General features: G+C 36.4%; 1 protein-coding gene across 2 annotated transcripts in view; it reads right to left on the minus strand.

The window, feature by feature from the left end:
* Positions 1-283: 283 nt before the first annotated feature.
* KITLG (KIT ligand) overlaps positions 284-21814 on the minus strand; it is a 53791-nt gene continuing 32260 nt past the window's right edge. Inside the window, exons 3-10 of one of the 2 annotated variants that reach the window (XM_068190352.1) lie at positions 19488-19550; positions 14731-14910; positions 12729-12891; positions 11754-11849; positions 5039-5148; positions 4434-4510; positions 2875-2958; positions 284-1677 (exon numbers count right to left, since the gene is read on the minus strand). In XM_068190352.1, the coding sequence (XP_068046453.1) occupies positions 2919-2958; positions 4434-4510; positions 5039-5148; positions 11754-11849; positions 12729-12891; positions 14731-14910; positions 19488-19550 (729 nt within the window). In that variant the 3' untranslated portion in view covers positions 284-1677; positions 2875-2918. The remainder of the gene's footprint in view (positions 1678-2874; positions 2959-4433; positions 4511-5038; positions 5149-11753; positions 11850-12728; positions 12892-14730; positions 14911-19487; positions 19551-21814) is intronic. The other variant, XM_068190353.1, reaches the window with a different exon arrangement.

Here is a 21814-nt window from a genome sequence, read left to right on the forward strand (position 1 = left end):
TCAAAATTCCACGCAGTGCAGCTACATGCCACATCATCAAGTATGGTAAGGTTCTCAGATTTTTTTTCTTTTCACAGGTCTGAAAGATAGTTTTACCAATACACACACACACACACATACACACCCACATACACACATATATATTATATGTATGACATATTCTTTTTATGCATAGTTCTCAGAAAATTGAGCAGAAGATTAAAACTTCCACAAGGACTCTTAAAAAAATTAGTAACTATACATTTTAAGGAGAACTCCAACTTTATGCAAAACTTTAAAAGGATTTGGTGGGTTTTTTGGTGTTTTGTTTTTTTTTTTTTTTAAGTTTCCAAGTTATTTAAACTAAAAGTCTTGCTGACCTGGTCAATATAATGATAGATGACAGTTTGTCACCTCATGTGAGCCCTTACCATTTACCCTTCTGAATTACAACCCCTAATACAGGCAAATAATTCATACTCATTATCTGGGAAGAGACAAGATGAAAAGATGCACAACTACATTTGTAACTTTTATCATGGTATTTTTAGGATTTACTTGAAAATGCACATCTGTACATCAGTCATGTTCATATTCTATGGATACTGTAACAGTAACAGATGCAGAAACAGGTGAGAAACAAAGCCTTTCTCTTTTGTTTCAAAATAATTAACTTTCAAGAGTGGAGAATGCCAGGATATTAAAGCTTACTAATCACTTAAAACACAATGCAAACATTAATTACAGCTGATGTAAGTAAAAGCTAAATACACTCTCAGGATCTTTCAGATTTTCTATGCTATATATTTACAGACAAGATATAAATGGCATGCATCTTCAGAATTTAAAATGCATTTCAGGGGTTTGTCTTTATTGTGACGTTTGAATGCAATTCAGACTCTTTACTTTGCCTTAGCATGACTGGAAATTTCACCAGTGTTCACATACCCAGCAGTTACATTTAATTCTTCGAAGCTCCACGAGGTACATTCACCTCCTGTTTACTTTGTCTTCATCCAGTATTTGGTTCTCCTGAACAGAGACCACCAACGCTGATGAATTCTTGAGGCTTTCTGGGGTGGGCAACCAGCCACCTGGCACCCGATAGAGACCACGTGTTGCTGTACACACAGCCTTTGACAGGCATAAACACAGCTCCTTATAAGTCTAAGTCTAGAACACGAGTTCAGGGCATGACTTTGCTTTCAAGTTTTATATACAATATTGAAGAGTATGTTATCTGTATCCATTTCTGCATTTTCTCTCAGTTCAGAGACCTTCATCTGAAGACACCAATTTAAGGTAGAGGACACAGAATTTAAATTAAGGATGCAAAGGTATTTATGACTTGCAATGATTACATACTGTTGGAGGCATTTGAAAGATGCTTTTTTTGTTCAGGACATACTTTGTTTGCCAGAGTCAGCTGAAAGTACTAATGCAATTAAAAAACCTCAAATGTCACACAAGGTAGATATTCACATAAGATACAGTCCTGCTAAGTGCACACTCTTCCTGTCATTGTTCAGTTCAGTGTTGGTTTCACAGTAACAAACACAAATTGTCCTCATTTCTGTATCATGTCTATGGAGTCATGGGCAGCAACAACAGATGCAGACTCAGTCTGTCACTCCAGAAGGAATACGGATGTGCTTAAAGCTGCTTCATTTATGAAGCGAACATTGAACTGTTACCTGCCTGAAGAGAAAAACAGAAATTCTGATTTTGCTGATTAGTTTTCCTTTCAGTATTACTAAACAGTAGATCTTTTAAAAAACATACAACATAGAATTTTTTTCTTATAATTTTGAAAAAAAAATGTAATGACACTTGCATAGGGATTTCTTTACTCAGAAGGAGAAATGTTATAAGATGCATTTTCCTGATGCGAGAACACACTTGCCTGCAAAAGCTCATTGATGTCATCTAAGGTAATGGAACCACTCTCATGTTTTACAGAACTGTTTTGGCATTTTGGTATTGGCAATCTCTGGCAGCAAACTTCCTTTTGAAGTCATCTGGACAAACCAAACTGAGTTTTACATCTTTGGAAAAATGGAACAACTTGTCCACTGCAGTGACAGCTTTGCTTCTCAATGAGCATATGGTAGAACAAAGCAGTTAAGGAGAATGAAAAACCTCTCAAGTTGTAGCTAACTCAATCATATCAAACACCTGAGAGTAACTGTTACGGGATGAACTGCAAAACTGAGATTGTCTGTTACAGTCTTATACTGCTCTTTCCACTCATGATAAAAAATGAAGAGTTCAGCGCTGTCTGAATTTTCCAGACTCTTACACAGATGCCATGGGTTAAATACAGCACAATTTCAGTGGTAAGAAGCCTCTTGTGAGAGAAGTGCTGCTCTGCAAAGGACAGCTGGGACTGAGAAACCTCACTCACCTTTGCTGCTCACTCTTACATACAAAAGCAAGACTGATGTATCTGATAAGGCTACAGAGACTACAGAAATGTGCTAAGCTACAATTATATAAAAGCTCAGCTCTACTTGGCCTGTTCTCCTACACTCACCTGCTAATTTTCCCAGATTGTGTTTTTTAGTTCACATTGCTTTGAAACAGCTGTAGTGTAACAGCTGAAGGCTTCTCTGTATCAGCTCTAACACCAAAAAGGAGAAGCAGTAGCTGTCCTTTATTCTGGAATTCTTGTAAATTTCATTTTGAAGCATTCAAGTTCAAAATCAAAGGTCTACATTAATGATACGGGATTAATGAAATTAGCTGCTAATGATCTTATACACCTACTAAATGCTAAATGAAACCTACTGATAGCAAGATTTCTTTTCTTCCTGAAAACGGACTCTGAATCACTTTATATTAAAGCAGCTGAAAGTAGTTAAGTCTATGGTAAAACTCTCACCATAACCAACTTACCAGTACATGAAACAGTAACAGTGTTCAGAGAGAAAAAGCAACAGCTACACTTGTAGATGTTCCTTTTCTTTTTGCTGCAACATACTAAAAAAAAAAAAATAGATACTTTATTACTACAGTAATAGCCTTCAAAGCAAATAGAAGTGAAGGGTTTATAAGCTAGTTAAAATTTAAAGAAGGGAGCCCAAAGAATTGTAATTTTTGTTTGATATTAGTTCTTCCTACTTATAGATGAATATTCCTAATTTCTCAGGGAGGAGAAATTTGCAATAGTCATTTATGCCATGTATTCCAAAACACATGCCATATATATATATATATATATGAAGACATCTGATAGAGAATGCAATCTGGTTCAAGTTCCTGCAAGGGCCCTCCCCAGCATTTAACTGTGTCATCTTTTCTTCATATAAAAATGTTTTGTATTTTCTGTGAAGTTAAAAGGAAGATGTACGTTCCATTTCACAGGTTTTAACACCTATGAGGATGACGTGCAGAATGAGTTATTTGCAGGAACTAATGTAATTGGTAAAATGAATACACAGCTTTCCATTCTATATACTGTATATGAAGAAATTTTTTTTTAAGAATTTATTACTTTAGCAAGCCTAAACACAGAAAATTTCAGCTCCTGTGACAAAACTGCTAGATCAGAACCTTGCCTATTTGTCTCTTCACCAATGGGCAGCACCAGGCATTTCACACAGTGTGAGAAGACTACAGGACAAGTTCTTCTGCCACCTGTATCAGATCTTTCCCTAAATCATAGTTCAAATCTGACCAAACATCATTAAATATGAAGTTAAACAATACTCTCAAAATGCTTTAACATGGACTATTCTTACTTAAACATGTCTCTAAGTCCTTTCCTGGATTTCACAGAATTTCTTGCCCAAGTCATGTCCAAGGAACTTCAAAGCCTTGAACTGTTATTTCTAAGGCATATTTGATTTGCTGAGAACTTTTTCTCTTTAAAAATCAGATAAAGCAGTGTATAAGTAGGAAGAGAGCAGTGAATAATTTCAGGATGACCTTAGGAAGTTATTAGCATTTGAACGAGTTCCCATTAATTTTTCACAAATATTAAAAAAAAAAAAACAACCAGAATATACAGTACCCTGGGGAATGTAAAAGTGAAAGAACATAAAAAATATTATTGTAAAAGGTATTTAAAAGGATTTAGGAGCACAACCAGAAAGACATTGCTTTCTATTTATTTCTATAACTTCAACCTAGCTTTACACCACACAGCAAATAACAATATTTACTTTATTTTGTTGGTTTTCCTATAGATCTCAGCAGTCCTTTCTCACAGTGGGAATAAAGACAGACAAAATAATGTCCCCAAAATAAAATGCTGTATGCAGAACTATCTTCGATATCAGTTTCTATGTTTAAACCATAAAGTCCTTTAAATTGCACACTCTAAGCACATATTTTACCTCTGCATCAAGACCTTGTGTTTGGGGTTTTTTGTTTTTGTTACACAACTAAACAGTAAGTAGTTCTCAGAGATAAAATTACATCTGTAAATACAAATTTTAAGTGAAACAATATACCTTATCTCATTTTCCTCTTGATAGTCATGACACTGTGTAGTTTCATCATTTTCTGGTCTGGATTTGGGATGTATTTTCTAGGAAGAAAATGCACTAAATATAAATATTCTAAAGCCATAAATATTCTAGAAGTATAAATATTCTAAAGTTTTCTTTAGTAATTAAACAACTGTATGTTTCAATTTGCCTCTGATGTTAACAATCAAAGTCATCTTGCAAAATGTAGGCCAAACCTTGTTCTCTAACATACATCTACTACTGATATAAATTTTACTATTGAAGTTTTTGTATTGTAGGTGGGGGCATAGGGGCCAAAAGCAAAGAAAAATCCTTTCTCAATATTCAACAGGAGAAATGGAAAATTGGGTGAGTCACACAATTTTTGTTTCCAATTAGAGACGATCATGCTGATAAAACAGAATTTGCACTTTGATGGTAGAATTCAAGAATTTGACACACAGATTTACATCTGCAAGTCACAGTTAAGTGGAGATCAAAAGAGGTATCTCTTGCTTTCAAATACAGAATGGTTCTCTTATTCGCATCTCCCTACAGCTAAGAAAAGTAGCATCACTATGTAAACAATTATATGTAGTTTCTCTTACCTTCCAATATATGGCTCCCAAAATAAAGCCAATAAGGAGAGACAGCAATGATGTCAGTGCTATGCTGATCCCTTGCAGGCTGGAGCTGCTAATGAAGCCAAGTGCTTCTTCTGTAATTAAAGATACTCTCATTAGTGAAGACACATTTATAGCAGAAAACTGTCTTCAGGGCAACACTATTAACAAGAGCATTTTCATGCACCACCTACATAACAGCATCTTAAATAGCAGAACAGATACTTCAAAGTGCAATGTACAAGAGATGCACTTCATAAAAAATCTTACAGGAAATTTTTGACCACAAGGATGCTCCAGCCACTTCTGAAACAACAGTGTTGAAAAGTACCAACACCAATTCTCTTTTTGCTATTTGTAGAGAATTATCTCTTTCTCACACCTCAAAGTTTTGGATTTCTTAATTTTTGTAGGTCTTACTTTGAAACACAAAGCAATTATTTGGAAAAGAATATATGTCAATTTGTGCATTTGCATGATTTCCATCAGACAGCTTCCACTGACTGCAGGCACTTTGCCTTGCCACTAATCAATAATCAACATGAGGGCTCTCAGGGGAGGTTAATTTAACAGAATAAACCTGATCATTTCTAAAGCTTCCTGGAAAGGTACCACTGACTTCAGCACGATGAAACCCTTGTACCTTGAGGTTTAACTTTGTGTTATTTGGTTATAACCATTTCTTGATAGCTTTTATTGTTTTGTATAGAAGAGCACCAATCCTGATCTTTTATGTATACAAACAATTCCATTCTCCTCACTGGGAGCTGCCTGCATACTGAAAATAAAATTTGTCCCTTCAGTTACTTCATCAAGAGCAGGATGTGGGAAGTCCAACAGAGTCACCTGGGGACCCTCCTTCTGAAATGCAAAGTGACCCTCAGCAGACTGGTATTTTAGATGTCATCCACCCAGGTTTGGTTCATTTCAAACTGGGTGTCTGCAGCTCAAATAGTGGGTGTATTTACAGATTACAGGAAAAGAACCAAACTGTAAGTACTGGATAAGTGTAGGTGATTGGATACATAGAAATGAAAATGAACTGACAACACTCAAAATTTGCGTGAGTCATGCAAACAGCCAATGTCTAAGCACAGTATGATATTCTGGGTCAAACAAGATGTGTTTAGTACATTATTAAACAGCCTCCAAGAAAATACGTTAGTTTAGAAAGAAGTGCTCTTATAATTAACTACCAATTCATTTTCAACTCTCAGATTTTCTTGTTGACATTTTTCAAGTTTTAGACAAATATTCTTTTTATCTCTGAAATTCAGCTGTGTTTTCAAGGCTCAACATAGAAATAACAAGACAACATGAGTCTGTATCCTATATATTCATATACTATATATATCTCTGTGTCTCATACACTGTTTACAAAATCTAGGTTCTGACTGTAGGGGCTTGATTTTCACTTATATCTGGTAGATTCAGCACACTAAAAGGAAACATCAGTCAAGCAGAACTGATGCCAGCTTACCATGAAAGAAATCTGTCTACAGAAGGGAAAGAAAGCAGACAAAGTTCTACAGAGGTGAACATCAGCTGAAAAAGAGAGGCTATTGATTAGTCTGCCTCTATCTGCTCAGACAATAAAGCCAAGCGCAGACATTAACTGGGGAGATATAACCTTTCTTTCTGTCTCAGATTAGGCACAGAGGGTGTTTGCTTGCAGAACTGATCTGCAAGAAAACTGGGCAAAATCAAGTGGATAGAGCTGTTGCAGTAACGAGCAGCCGCGTAGAGCCAGCCTGAACAACTCTAGAAATGCTCTCATGTTGTTAATCGAAACTGTATTCTCAGAAGAAAATTCTGATATTGCTCTTGTGCTCTAAGCAAGTAAAAAGCAATCCTCATTGGCCTAATGCCATTCTTCTCAGTGAGAGACTGCTGAGTTTTACAGCTAAATTATGTAAATCTTATGGGGATGGCTATGTTTTTTGGATTCCACCCCACAAACTTAAGAAAAAAATTAAAAAGTGAAATAAAAATCAAAGGAAAGACTCTTCAGGTCATGTAGAGCATAATGCGTTTGATAGCATGTTATGGTAGAGTATATAACCTCGAAAACTCTCTGCCTACCCACAATGCTGGGCAGCATGTCATGGCAAGCATGCTGTTTTTTACATGAACTGCTAGAGAAATGTTCTGCATGCAGCATACTCGGTGATAATTTTGTACCTTTGTTTTTAACAGTATATTTCACAAACTTAATGCAATTTAAGACAACAGAAGAGACCCCTTTACAATGAGGTATCTAAAACTATAAAAATATGATTTCTGAAAAGTTATCTCCAATGCAGATGATTTCTTAATCATCTATGGAAAACTGAAAGGAATTTATAATTATCTTTCCATGTATGGACATGCAATACAGGGATCAAGCCTAAATACAGCCTCATTGTGACACTCTCCTTAGCCTACCTTTTAAAAATCACAACAGATTTTCTTTTCCACAACCTGACAGTGTATGAATTAATTTGAAAGTTAAGTAATCCACAACTACCTTAAAATGCAAGCAAAAACAGATTATTTAATTTCACTTTCAAGTCCAGAAAAAATTCTCTTGAAAGATCTGGGGAGAATGAAATGAGTCATGGCAGGTTTCTTCATGTGCCTTTTATTTAATTAAAATTTAAAACAGAATAGGCTAAAGAATTTTCAATCTGGAGAACCTCCCAGGGACTTGTCTTAATGAAGAAAAGGGAGAGAAGGAAAGAAAGCTGGCTACCATAGGGACCTTTTCCAAAGTTAGAAACTTTGGAGCTCTACACAGAAAGATTCTAATTCCCATCAGTTGTAAAGGCAGAGCAGGAGAAGGAATAGCAGGAACCAGGTCTACAAATAACTTTATGAACTCTTTGGGCAATGCCAGAGGAACTGCTGACTCTATCCAGCAGAGTGAAAAAAGGGGAGTGGATGCAGGCCAGCATCTCTCAGAGCTCTCACTCTGCATCTTGTGGAAGATTCCCTAAGGAAGTGAGCTCATTTGATGCTGATTTATGTATAGTCTTCATGAGCATTGGGATGTTTAGCTGCAAACAAAATATATTTACATTAAAAGCCACTCAGCTACACAATGAAGTTATTGAGCCACTTCCTACCTTGAGCCATCTGTGATTATGATTGAAAGCACTGGCTTTTTTTTTTTTTTTTTTTGCCATATATGTCTCAAAGGAATTTCCAGTTTACCACTGCTCAGTTCCAACACAATTACCACAAGATCTTATCTGTAAAAATGCAGAGCAGCTCTCACCTGTTCATTAGGGTTTTCCATTAACTATTAAGTAAGAACAAAGGAACAAAGGCACAGAAGGCAGTACCAATTGCATTAAGCCATGGGTGAACATTTTAAAATTGTTGTGCAATTACTGAATTAAACTATGGTATTTTTTGCTTAATTAATAAAGGAGACCTTCTTCCCAAAAACAGTTACAGAGATCTCAGTTTACATATTCTTTGAGCTATTCAGTACTAAATAATAGGGCTAAATTATTGTGAGGAAATTACAGACAAGAATGGAAGGAGGCAACACTGAACTCTTCATGAAATTATAAAGAACGTTATGGCGTTCTCCTTCAATTGAAGGAGAAGTTTTAGTCACAGCTAGTAAGTTCAAGCTTTGATCAGAGCAACATGAAATTCATCTGATGGCTTCAACCACAGAAAGAAGAGATTAGGACTCAAGACTTCTTATCCTGAATCTTCTTCTTTACATAGAAACCATCTCATCTACATTCTCTAGACAATGTGTGGTATAATCATGCAGAAAAATATGAGCAAGACTGAAACTTTAACAGCTAATTGGAACTTCAGTGGATTACAGTCAGGTAACATAAACAGGAAAAAAAGAAAGCAGCCTAAATATATCTGGGATGGTGGCGGTGGTCTTTTGAGAATTTTATGAGAAATAAGAAAAGATCTTTCTGCTTGTGAGTAAAGATGAAGCAGAAACATGTTACAAGTCTACATTCAATTTACAAGAATAAATAAAGCACTATTACCATTCAAAAAACAATTAGAATAGCATAATTGTTCTATTTTTCATTTAGCTAGGCTAAGATTTTTTGTGTATATTTAGCTGAGATTCTACTCTATTATTGTAGTTTAATTTTATTGTTATGTAAGAGCAATGGAGTAATGAAATATGACTCAATAAAAATAGCAAAAAAAATCCCTTAGTTAATTTATATACAGCTTCTATGATATTTCACACATTGTTTAATTGGATGATGCACTTCAGGTTTGTCCAAGTTGAATTTAGAACTGGGGCTGTTCAAATCATCTGACTACACAGACTGTATTAATAGATTCAATATATATTAATCTGGAGGGCTTCTTTTGCAAACACTGAATGCTTCTAAATGCTCTACAAACTATTAAAACTGAAAAATAACCCAAAACTGTTTAAAATTAAAGGGTTAATTAAAAAAAATACTGTAATTTGTGTCTGAAGATGCTTTTTTTCAGGCTTCCCCTCTTCTCAATGTTTTCCTTTTTGAAATTTTAATTTAGTGGTGCTTTTCTGAGAACAGTACTGAAGCCAGGGGAATGCTATGCCAGGGAGTCTTCACAGGGGAAGTACTAAGGTTTATTCACTGTTGTTCATTCCAAGAAGGTAAGGATTAACTAAAACCAAAATTTCCTCAGCAATAAAGTCAAGACAAAACTACAGTTGGCACTAAAGGCCATTTCCAGGGAAAAAACAGTGATGTCAATAAAGATTCTACAGCTCCCTCCCTGCAAAAAAAACTCCAAATGAGTAACTACAGTGTAACCAGTCAGCATCCAAATTAATGTAATTTAATCTGATTATGAGTTCAAACTGTCCCCAGACCCAGCCAGACATGCAGTCCTCATGTCATTTCTACATAAGGCTGTTAACTGATATCCAATTTTCCAATAAATTGCTTAAGAGAATGATAATCAGTTAAAACACACCTGTACAGCATATGGTAGCCAATCAATTTACTGCATTATTTTAATTAGGCTTTTTTCCTACTTGATTATCAGTTCCAATTATAAAACAAGATTAATAATCCTGCTTCTGCACTCCCCTCCACAGTACAGACACAGGTGCCATACTCCACTGCACTGCCCAGCACCCCTCCTGTTACTGCACTGAGTCAAACTCCTTTCATCTGAACTGCTTCTGTAATTCGTCTGTCTTTTGGCTTCTTGATCCATTCTCATTGCTTCAGGCTGTGGCTGAATAGTTTTCCTCTAGCAATAGCAGCAAAAATTATCACATGTTCAAACCTGAGAGAGAGACAGGTATGAATTCTTTAACCCCTTCCTAGTGCCTCAGAGTTGGCCCTGGGCTCATCAGGTTATTTGCAGACAGCTCTGTGATATCCTAGCAAGGAATCTATGGCATTGAGTCTTCTCTTTTCCAAAGACTCAGGCTGGCAGCCAGGAGTGGAGGGGGTTTTTTAATTCCTTCTGCTCTGAGGGTTCTGGGCTATGATGACTTAAGACCTACTCCTAATTAGAAAGCAATCAAGAAGGGCTTCAAATCTGATAGCAGCTGTGAGCCAACTGCAAGGTTGTATGCATGGTGCTAAAAGCCCAGAGGGTAACTAGATTACATTCCAAAGAGAAGGAGCATGAGAAAAAACTCAGGCCTAGTAGCAACTGTGTCACCATCAGAAGCTACCATTGTGCCCACTAAACTACACCAGGCTGCCCCCCTCTGCACATGTTTCCTTAAGCACAGGGAGTACCAGTCACATACTCCAACATCACACATTCAGATAACATAGATGTTTGTGAAGTAAAAAGGGGAAGTTGTAAAGAGAGCTAGATATACACATTGTCATCTTGATGTGTCTGGGAAACGAGAACAAGGAAACAACAAGGTTAAACTTTGATCACCATTTCAGGAACCTCTGAGGAAAATCCCCTCTTGTTCACGTGGGAAGCTCCAGACAGTGTTCACCTTGTTGTACATGATGTCACTAAAAGTCCCTGAAATTTCACTGTTTCCTTTCACCTCAGTTGCCTATACCCTTTCTGACCTCATGACAGGTAATGTTGAGGCTCTTACAGCAACCATTCTGCACTCTTATCAGAGAGGTGTCATATAATACAGTGACCAAGACAGGTAAGAAAGACAGACATGAGTATGCCAGAGAGAAGATTACAGCTGGCCAGAAAGGCAGTGACTTTGTCACTGACCCCAAGCGAAAGCATGCTGACTGTGGAGGTGGCCCTACTGTAACTACACAAAACAAGCACGGGGACTGTCCTCAGGGCTGGTGTAAATCTTGGTTGGGACTGACAGTACTCTCAAAATGCAATGTACAGGTATTGTCTTTGTTCACGTGAGTGTCTTCATCCAATTTAGGATAGCTATTCTGCTCACTTGGAGCAACTTCCTTTTCTGAGAGTTAAAATGAGGTGTCTGGCCAAATTTTCTGAGGCCATATGACTAGTGAGACCTCATGACAGCCAAAACGAAGAGGCCTGCCCTCTCCAAGTTGTAGATTGCTGTCACACAATTGTAACTTGATAGCAACTCCATATTTTGATTAGATAAGTTCATTGCATTTCAGTATGACAGCTGAGAAACACATGGTACACCATCAGGAACATGTAACTTCCCATTAATTTGCACAATTAATGACATTCTTTTCCTCTGAGCTCTCACAACCAGCTACCAGAACAAAATTGAGACATATATTCAATCACTTGTACTTACTGTTACTGCTAGTGCTACTGCCAATGCTGTCATTCCTAAGAGAGCTGGCAGCAACAGGAGGAAACAAAAATGTTTTTGTGACAGCGACTCTGGAATCTAAATAGAAAATGAATGCGTCAGAATTATGAAACTTAAAATACAGTTCCCTCTATATAAAACGATGGGCTACAGGACTACTCTGATGTGGCTATAGGGCTGTTTCAAAAGCTGGCTGTAGGACTGTTCATAAAGTGGATTAAGCCAAAAAAGGCAGTTTTACTAAGAGGCAGAAGTGTCTACATGCTGAGCTGCTGCTGAATTGCTAATCTGGAAAAGCAGTTACTGCTTACATGCTCTTAGGTTATGGCACTGATTTGCTTCTAGTTACTACTGATGTAACTGTACAACTGGACACATTGCCCTAATTAAAAGTCTAATATCTGTCACTAGAGAAGAGTAAAAGAAAAGGTAATACAAACTCTCCATTTACTGGAAGGATAAGAAAGAGCTGCAGGAGCTTGACCTGAGCTTATTAAAATGTTCAGATGAAGTAAACATTTCCCTGTTCAGGAAAAGTAGGATGAAACTGAAGATGACTTGAGGCTGCTGCAATTTACAGCTTATCCTAACTTCTTCTTCTTCAGTTGTGCAATCTTAGGCTCTTTTGCCACCTTATAAAACTAAATAGAGCATTAAGAGAAGATAAGAAGAACAATGTAAAAAAGACAATTCAGGATATATTTTGGATGAATAGAAACAGAGCAGCATAATGTGAGGTTATTTTGATTATACTGAGAAATTATGTATCTAGGAGTGATGGCACTAGAAGTTGACTTTGAACAGAAACAAAACCTTTAGTGTCAGTAGTCACTTTAATTTGCAGTAAAAAGGTGACATGGAGGCATGGTATCAGATCTTTAGCATCTCTGAAATCTAAGGAAAATCACACATTTATATCTGCCTAGATTCTGCTCCCCAAAAGGAGACCCTTCTTACCATTCTCCGGTGTTCCTACTGTTGAAGGCAGAATGCAGTCATTCTTATCCAATCTGTCTGCAGACTCTTTGTAGACCTCAATGGTACTATTAAAGTGCCTAAAAAAATCCTCAGGAATGAAGTGACCCTCTTCATAAAGGTGACCATTTTCTTTCACAAAATCCTACAGTAAAATATAGAATTCAGCTTGAAAGAAGGTCAAGGGAGATGCTCATTTCAACACCTCAACAAATGATAAAAATCCCCAAAGATGATACAAAATCATTTATATTTTTAACCTGCAGACAACCAGATTAGCTGTATACAATCTTCATAAAACAAAGAAGATTTCTGATCTGAGGATTTCAAATTAGCTTTGCAAATAGAAATGAATTATTAATACAGTGTTGCAAAATTGCTAAGGAATGAAAGACAGTCTCCCTTCCTATACTGAAAACCAAGAGACTTTTTACAATTCCCCTCATTAAGAAAAACCCCTTGGTTTCACAGTACTTTGCAAAGTTTCACATGAGTCTTTTAATCTGAACACACAAACACAACAATCATTGGTATTGTCATCAAGAGAATGGGGAACAGAATACAATAGCTCGGGTACACCACTGCTCAGAAACAGGCTGAGATCCCTGATAACATACCTAAAAATAAGAGCAACGATAAACAAGGAAGCCCAGCCACTCTGAGGTCTAATAGACAAGTTTGTTATGCCAGACTAAACAACATGATTGAGATCCATGGTGATGATTGATGGTTTTCTTCTTTTTTTTTTTTTTTTTTTTTATGTTAGCAAGTCAAATTTGGCCTGGGATTTCTCTGTACTTTTAAGAAAGAGAACATGGTCTAAGTATGTCCTAGGGAAAACCTCCTGGTTTTGGCTCCAAAGTTATTTTATGTTTGATGCTGAAAGTACTAGACTTAAGATCATCACTCTCTAAGGAAATCAATAGCTAGTTGTTTTACTGAATTACAGGATATTTACTTTTCCATTCTACAAAATAAAATTCCTCTTCCCCAACCACATCCCAGCTGAGTGCTTTGAATCATCAGGACAAAAATAGAAAAGAAAAAATATATACACTGAAGATTGGAGATAATTCAGTTTGAAATGGAAAAGTAGGGAATATCTAAATACTCGCAGCAATGCAATGCAAATACATGGCAAACTTACAAGGTTATTCCGCTCTAAAGGCACCTGAGTGTTTTACTTATTTGATTCATTCTGGTGTTGAAAAGCTGCAATTACAAAAACTAAGGACTTGGCTGATAAAAATAACCGTATATGGAAGATAACTACTTGCTCTGAAAGACATGATGGATTTTACCCGTTTTATTCAGTGGGACAAAACCTACAACTACAGAACTTATTTTTAATTACTGATAGTCTGGTCAGATCTGGGTAACAGACTATAAAATTAATTTCTTCCCCTCTTCCCTGCCTGCACAGATAATCAGACATCTCTTGAGCAAGAATCCTTCCAGCTGCTGTCAGAATCCAGAAACACATGGAAATGGACAAATATCCTCTGGTCTTTGCTGTGCCTTTATATAAAAAGTTAATTAAACCATGGAGAAGCTTTCAGAGCTTCACACACTGTGATACATACTAAGAGTATATTAATAACTTTAACCAAATAATCTTTAAATTTATATTAAGACCACTGGCAAAATATATAATTTAACCGGGATACACAAGGAAGATTTCTGCTAGTTTCAAAAATATTAGAATGGATTAATTATCTTGACTTTAAATACCTGCATACACATCATTGTATATACTGTAATGCCTTCTAAGCCATTTTTCTTTGAAACAGGAGATAAAAATTAACCGATGTTAGCACAGTGCACTCAGTGCATTTCTGAACAAAGTGGGATTTCAGATGCACAGGAATAGAAATGAAAACAAATCTAATAAAGCCTTGGAAATTCCTAAACTATTACCAAATATTGTGCAACAGAAAGTATAAATAAGTATCTAGTACAAAAGCTGAAACTGTATAAAAATTACCTTGTTTTTATCAAAAGCAAGGCATGCCATAAGATCATTAATTATCCTTGTGAGATTATTGATTATTGAATAGTTGCTTAAAACATCCGACATATCTGGAATATCTGAGAATTTCTGAAGAAGATTATGTAGACTCCTTGAAAATTCAGGCACCATCAAATGCAACCAACAGTGACTAGGCTGTCAGGGGATAAAAAGAGAAAGAGAAATAGAGAAAAAGAAAAAGAGAAATTAAATATCAGGCATTTGTAAAGACTGGTTAAACATCTCAATGTGCAAAAGTAAATTAGACTGTTCTTTCCAATTTAAACTATCTCAGAAGTATAAATTACAATTCTTCTTTTTTAATGTGACCAATTTTCTCTTCAGTCCTTTTGGTAATATTTCTATTCTCACTGATACTGACATATCTATGGTTGTCTGTTAAATGCCATCCCTTCATTAAATTCTCAATGAATGCCAAGTGTCATTGTGTTGAGCATTTGAGCATTGGAACATGTTACTATGAATCTTAGTCCATGCTTTCATTAACCTATTTGTTTTCTTTTCAATTCCTACTGCCTTAACAATTCTTTAAATATCAGTTTTCATTTATTGTTGTTACCTTACATGAGTCAGTTTACCCCAACGATCCTTGATTTAAATTTCTTTTCAGGAGGGTTTCCATAAAAATTTTGCATGAAATCTCTGTATGCTTTATCAACCTTTAAAGTAGTTAGCTGAGTTAATTCTTTCTCTTCAGCTTTTTTGCTAAATGCCATTACTGGGAACAGTTTCTAGATCTAAAAGCCTTTCTTCTTCCTGAGTCTTTGATAACAAAAGTGTTCTGCACAGCCTGTCACTGTATACATTAACACCTATGCAATTAGTTTGCAGACAAAGTTTGTACAGCTGTTCACATGACTGAAACCTGGTAATTCATCTTGCTGTCTTAGAGGAAGTCATTAACTTCTTTTACTTAGATATATATATAACATATATAACAGTAGTCAAATAAGAGAAAAAAAGTCACCCAGCCCTGGAAAATCCCTAACATGGCATGATCAGCAAAAATACAAGTAATGCATAAGTCAGAACTGCAATTTGTACCTGTAAATACCTTCTCAATAAAAGCTAATTTTTTAATGGAAAATGTTGTGAGAATTTATTCCACATATGACATTATTCTTCCAATACTAAAAATGTCTCATTAAAGCCTTCCAGATACAAACATCTTGGCCCAACAAACCCTATGTACTCTCAGTATCACTAAACTAGTTTCCAATTGCTGCCCAGTGGATAGGCAGCACCCACTGAATCCACCTTCTGCAACACACTGCAAATGTTAGGCAATGTACATACACACTTCTAGGCTTAATCTCATTTATTCAGTTTCTTCAATAAACCTGCATACAGTTTCTTAAAAAATCCACAGGTGTTGTCCTGGTTTGATGTGTAAATGTTTCTGACAAGAAAAAATACACTTCACATTTCTGAAGACTAATCAGACTACTAGGCTTCCAGGCTTAGAGAACCAAATGTAAATACATTGTTCAGCTCCACCTGAATTTCCACTTCTGTGTACAGCTCTCTCACACAATGATAACCTGTGGCAAGTCAGTGATGCAACCTTTTGCAATTATCTCAACAATGACTTAAAAAAGAAAGAAACAGAAAGTAAAATGGATAGCATTTGGCTTGAGTCTGCTTCCCCTTTTTCCTTCGAGGACAACAAGGTGAGGCGGGGAGACAGAAGCAAATAAATCAGAGAAAGCTTGTTGAAACATATTCTGTTCAAGCAGCGTATGTTGTGCCACATCCCACCACCCCCACAAGACAGGCAATACATTTTCTTTCCTATGCTTTGGAGTAGGAACACTGATACAGAACTAACTACTGTGCCTTCCTGAACTGGAAACCTCGAAAACCTTTTCCTTTGAGGTTTTGTGGGTGAGCATTCTCCTCTGGCAGGGACTAGCATAAGCTTGCTGCTTCTCCTAGTGAGCATTTGGCAATTCCAGCAGGGAGTCTATTTTGTTGCTCCTGTGGTTTAGTATGCGTGTGGGAGTCTCCTCTAACTGAACTGTTCTGACCTACAAAGCTGTATTTCACAAAAGCTCTAAGTTCTCTTTTCAGTAATGTCAAGCTGTGCAATCATTTGCTATGTCAATACCTACCAAACAAAGAGATAAAACTGATCTAATTGAAAAATATGGCATTATTTGCAAAGAGAAATGGAGGCTCAACTCTGATATTTTGTGCAAACTTTGATCAAGATTTACATTCTAGGGCAACTGCAAATGTAATTTCCCTTGTACTTCCGGTTAGCTCTCATTTGGCTTTGACTTTCTACATATGTGTAAAAGTTTGAATGTTATCTCCTCTTCTGAATTCAGCCCTTTGCTGTCATCTCTGCCTTTTAACCTTCAGGTTTGACTACACAGTTTACTCTATACAAGACTACTTTTAACACCGCTCAGTTGCCTTGAGCTAGTGCATAATGCAACAACCCTTCTGTTTAATGGATGGGTCAGTCTGTTCCTGTTACATGCACTACACTGGCTTCCCGTCTGCTTTGTGTTCACCCTGCCTTCCTACCTTTAGTCATCTACATTTGGGACTTGCTGCCTTGGGTACACTTCCCACTTAAAGCATGCACTGAAGATTGAAATCTATTGAAAAAAATTGCAGAGCACCATTTCAATCCCTTCAGAGTTGAGCAAGGGCATTTACTTTAGGCAAAGCCATGGGTTTCCCAGCTTGCACGAACCAGAGCAAAGCCTACTTATTCAGCAAGCCTTGCTGTTGTATGCATAACACAAGCTGAAATTCCCAGAGAGGAATGTGGCAAAGTGGGATCTGAATACTGCTGAATACTTTCTCCTGTGAAGGCATGTGGCCAAGACCTGTACCTGCCATTACCATGACTGAAAGGAAACATGGAAGTCTCAGCTCAACTTCTCTTCTTCCTATTTATTTCTTGGCTGCTTATTGTAAATGTAAACTGGATCTAAATTTCTGAATATGATGCATCAAGATGACACAGCACTGAAAAGAATGGAAAAGAATCTGCATACTGCCAGTCAAACCTGAACCATGGAGAGAGGCAAGAGTGAGAACAACCAGGACTCATTGCTCAAGCAGGTTCCCTGGCCTTCTTCATTTGCCAGCACCCCCAGGAGTGTAGTGTAGGGAACAGCCTCAATCGAACCCAACAGTGAATGGGCTGGAAGCTGGGGAAACAGCTCTCAGGCTACAGCTGTCCTCCACAAATGTGAATATCATCACATCAGACACCAATAACAGTGAATTTCAAAAAACCCAGCAGTCAGGGGATGGTGACAGCCAGTCTGGCTTCCTTTTTCTCTAAATATTGGATATTCTAATAAATGGAAAATTTTCCATTAGTTTTATTTATAGAGGATCTAGTACCTGACCTCCATAGCATTTATTCTGCAGTTTGCCTGTCTAAAGAACCAACTTTAAACTGGGTTTTCCAAAGTATTCTAAGTTTTGGTGAAAGCCTCAAACTTCCAGCAAAACTCTTAAAAACATTTCTACATCTGACATAACCCTTCATAACCTCATAACTCAGGGCCTTTCATTATCCTGCAGCCTCCTTTTCCTCCTCCAATCTTCTTATTATTCAGGACTGAATGTTGCTTCTGGCATCATTTTCCAATACCAATAGGGAATATTGCTAGATTTGCCACGTTGTAGGGTGTGGTAAGTACATGCCAACATCTACAACAGTAGGGTAGGATGCATTCTTATATGTGTCTCACATACAAATTGGTTTTTTACAGTGAAAACTGTACAGACACAAAAACAGCTTCTTATATCTAGCAGATAATTTTTAGCTACTGATGTATGTGTACAATGATTAATTCTTGAGACAGGCACAGTATTGTTCAGTTTAACTGACAAAATCATAATTTTCTTACTTTTTTCCTTGCCTTAAAACAATATACCTTTCAGCATAATTTGTACTTTCACCTTGTTTCCTTTTCTTCTTTTTAGTGCAATGTATGCAACAACCAAGTTTTCAATACATAATTTCAATTTTTTTTGTTAAATTGAGGAAAACCAAAAAATATTTAGTAGATTAAGCACTAAAATATATGATTTTTAAATAAAAATGTTATAAAATTTTAAGATGTATAGATAAGGCTTGTTTGAAACTACCACTTATATAGAGGATTATATAGAAATACCTACTACCACTTATAATAATACTACCAGTTATATAGGGATTATATAGAAAGAATAACACAAAGTACGTCTGAAATCCTACTGGTTTGTTTAGTTACTGACGCCACCATTTGCTGAACTTGGCTGGCTACTGGCTACTTAGTATTTATTGTGCTCGAATGGCATTTACACTGGCTGAAACGAGAAGGACTTCTACAGTATGTTCCAAAGTACAATTACAGAGAACCTATTTCTTTAAGAAAGCAATATTTTTCAATTGACACAATGAAATAATATTGATGAAATAATAACACAATGAAAATTTGACTTTTCCCCAAAAAAAAAAGTTAAAAAATTTAATATGAAGAAATACTTTACTAGAATTCCTGTAATTAAAAAAGTTTTAAGGGATTGCAGGAATTTCTCTACATTTCTTTTAAATAAATACTTGGGAACCATATGAAAAGTGAAATAAACATTATTTAACTGTAATTTGCTAAGACATAAGACTAGGTACAAAATGTTACAGCCATCACTGGTTCCAGTGGGCTATTTTATTGGGAATAACTTGAAGTGGTTGTACATACCAGACTATCCATCTTCGGGACATATTTAAGGGTTATCATATAATCATTTGGGAGATTTCCAACCTACAATAAACAGATAATAAAAAATGTTATTACTTACTACACAAAGTAAGACTTCATTTCCATTCAACAAAATCTACCAAATATTCAATAGAAATTTTCAATACTTTACCAGGTGCAGGCAAAAACGGTTACTTACATACTCACTTTCCTATGGAATTGTTATTGACACTTATTTACTCACAAGTGAACCAACCATCTTTCCACAGCTCTGCAATATGCCCAGATCTGATCTGATCTGATGGGAAGCAGAAAACTCAACAATGGCTTGAGAAGAAGTGATCTGACCTTTTTCATTACTGCAGAAACTCCACTGCTCTTCCATCTTTTAATGCCTTGAAGTGTTTATACGACAACTTCTGCAGTAGACAGTAGAGGACCCAGAAATATCTAGACCTTTTTCCTTCAAATAACATCCAACTTCAACGTGCATCTGAACCTAAATACTTGCCTAGTGCTTAGTTATGTACCAGGTCAGAAAAACACTTGAGAGTTGTGCTTCTTACTAATGATGAGCAATATCATTATATCATAGCAATGTCCTGGGGCAAAGGAGAGCTTCCACACATGTAAGCTGCAGCTTTGCAGATGGAGGTAAGCATGAAGTGTGCTGCAGCAAAGACAAGGAGTGGAAGAAGGGCTCTCGCTGAATTATCCTATACAATCGGCCACAGCTGGGTTCCAACACTACTGTGAGACATGGCTGAACATCTGGGGAATGTGCTGGCTTGGGAGATGAACAGTCTAACAGTCACTGGGCTGCCACAAATCCATAGTCTTTTGAAATATTTTTTCAAAAGCGTCATAATATGACGCTTAAATGATACAATAAAACTATCTTCTATCAATGAAAACGTCAATTGATAGTTCTCATCCTAGTTTGAAATCCACGTGGTCAAAAACAGTATGCACAGATGTAGCTCCTTTGGTGCAAAAGCATTTCTACTTCAGGTTAAAGATCATTCTGTTATGGCTGCTTTTGATTCTGCTGCTATAGCAACCAGCACAGGCATTTCTTTTCCTCCTGAGAAGTTTTTAGGTACTATTTTGTTTGGCAAAACATAATGTTTTCTTTCTTAATTAAAAGTTTGTTTCAATTAAAATTAAACCACTCGTTTCAAAACATTATGGTTCTAGAAATGATCAAGGGCAATGCTTATACACAGCCAAACACAAGTGAATTACAAACATTTTTTAATTTATGTGGGCTAAGCTACAGTTTTTCAGCTAAATGACATCTATCTTTCTCCTACAGCTTTAGAACACAATTACTGTATAAATGATACTTAAAAATTCCTTCGCATAAATCAGTTTTGTTTCTTCTTTTATTTTTCTTTTATTTTTACACCTACACATTCCCAAAGCAGAAGCACCACTAAAATTCTCTATATTAATTTCTATTCACTTGGCATTTTGGGGAATTGATCCAAGATACTATAAATACTGAAAAATATTTCAATATATTTGTTCTTTCTTTAGAGCATCAGATTTATTCTAAATCCTCATCCAAAATTTTTGCCCATTATTGCTTTCTTTAAAAAATAATGGCATACTAATAGGTATTTAATTTTTTTTCTAGCTTCCTTTGCATGCCTAGAGAGGTAGGATTTGCAGCACTTTAAGCAGCACAGATAGTGAAGATGCTACTCTGTGTGCAAGGTTTCCCATATTCACTCTAGGGGGATTCCACATTTAGCAATGCCAGCAAAACCACTGTTCTTTAAGAAAGGTCACTGGAAGATTAAATTTGTTCCATATCAATGAACACTACAAAAATTGATATGTATTATGTATACAATCTACTTTCCTAGCATCAGAGCCTTTCAAGCACTTTTCACGCACAGTTAAAAAAAATTTAAGTGCCCAAGAGCTCTTACACCTTCTCAATCAGAGCTGGAGCAAACAGCTCAGCCTCAGATATTTCTCTCCTTGACAGACTGTGAATCAGATAAGATATTTTTGAATTTACTACTAAAAATGAAGATCACTGGGAGGAGGGTGTCAAAGACAAAATACATGCACTGCCTCAAGACAAAACTTGTTAAAGTTTTGTTGACTGAAGTCCACACGTCAGATGCTGTGCTGGTAAACGATGGATCTCAGTCAAAGCAAGGGAGTTACGTTTGCGTCGAACTTGGACTTCCCAATTCACACACAGAAAATAGGGTAAAGCCCCTGATGTAGGAGTGAAAGATATGTCTGTACTAGGTCTGCATTTTGTACTCCCTTGCTCTGCTGAAATGTATCTTGAAATTTTGTTGAACACT

This window comes from Anomalospiza imberbis, chromosome 5 (genome assembly GCF_031753505.1).
Source record: "Anomalospiza imberbis isolate Cuckoo-Finch-1a 21T00152 chromosome 5, ASM3175350v1, whole genome shotgun sequence".
Taxonomy (NCBI): domain Eukaryota; kingdom Metazoa; phylum Chordata; class Aves; order Passeriformes; family Viduidae; genus Anomalospiza; species Anomalospiza imberbis.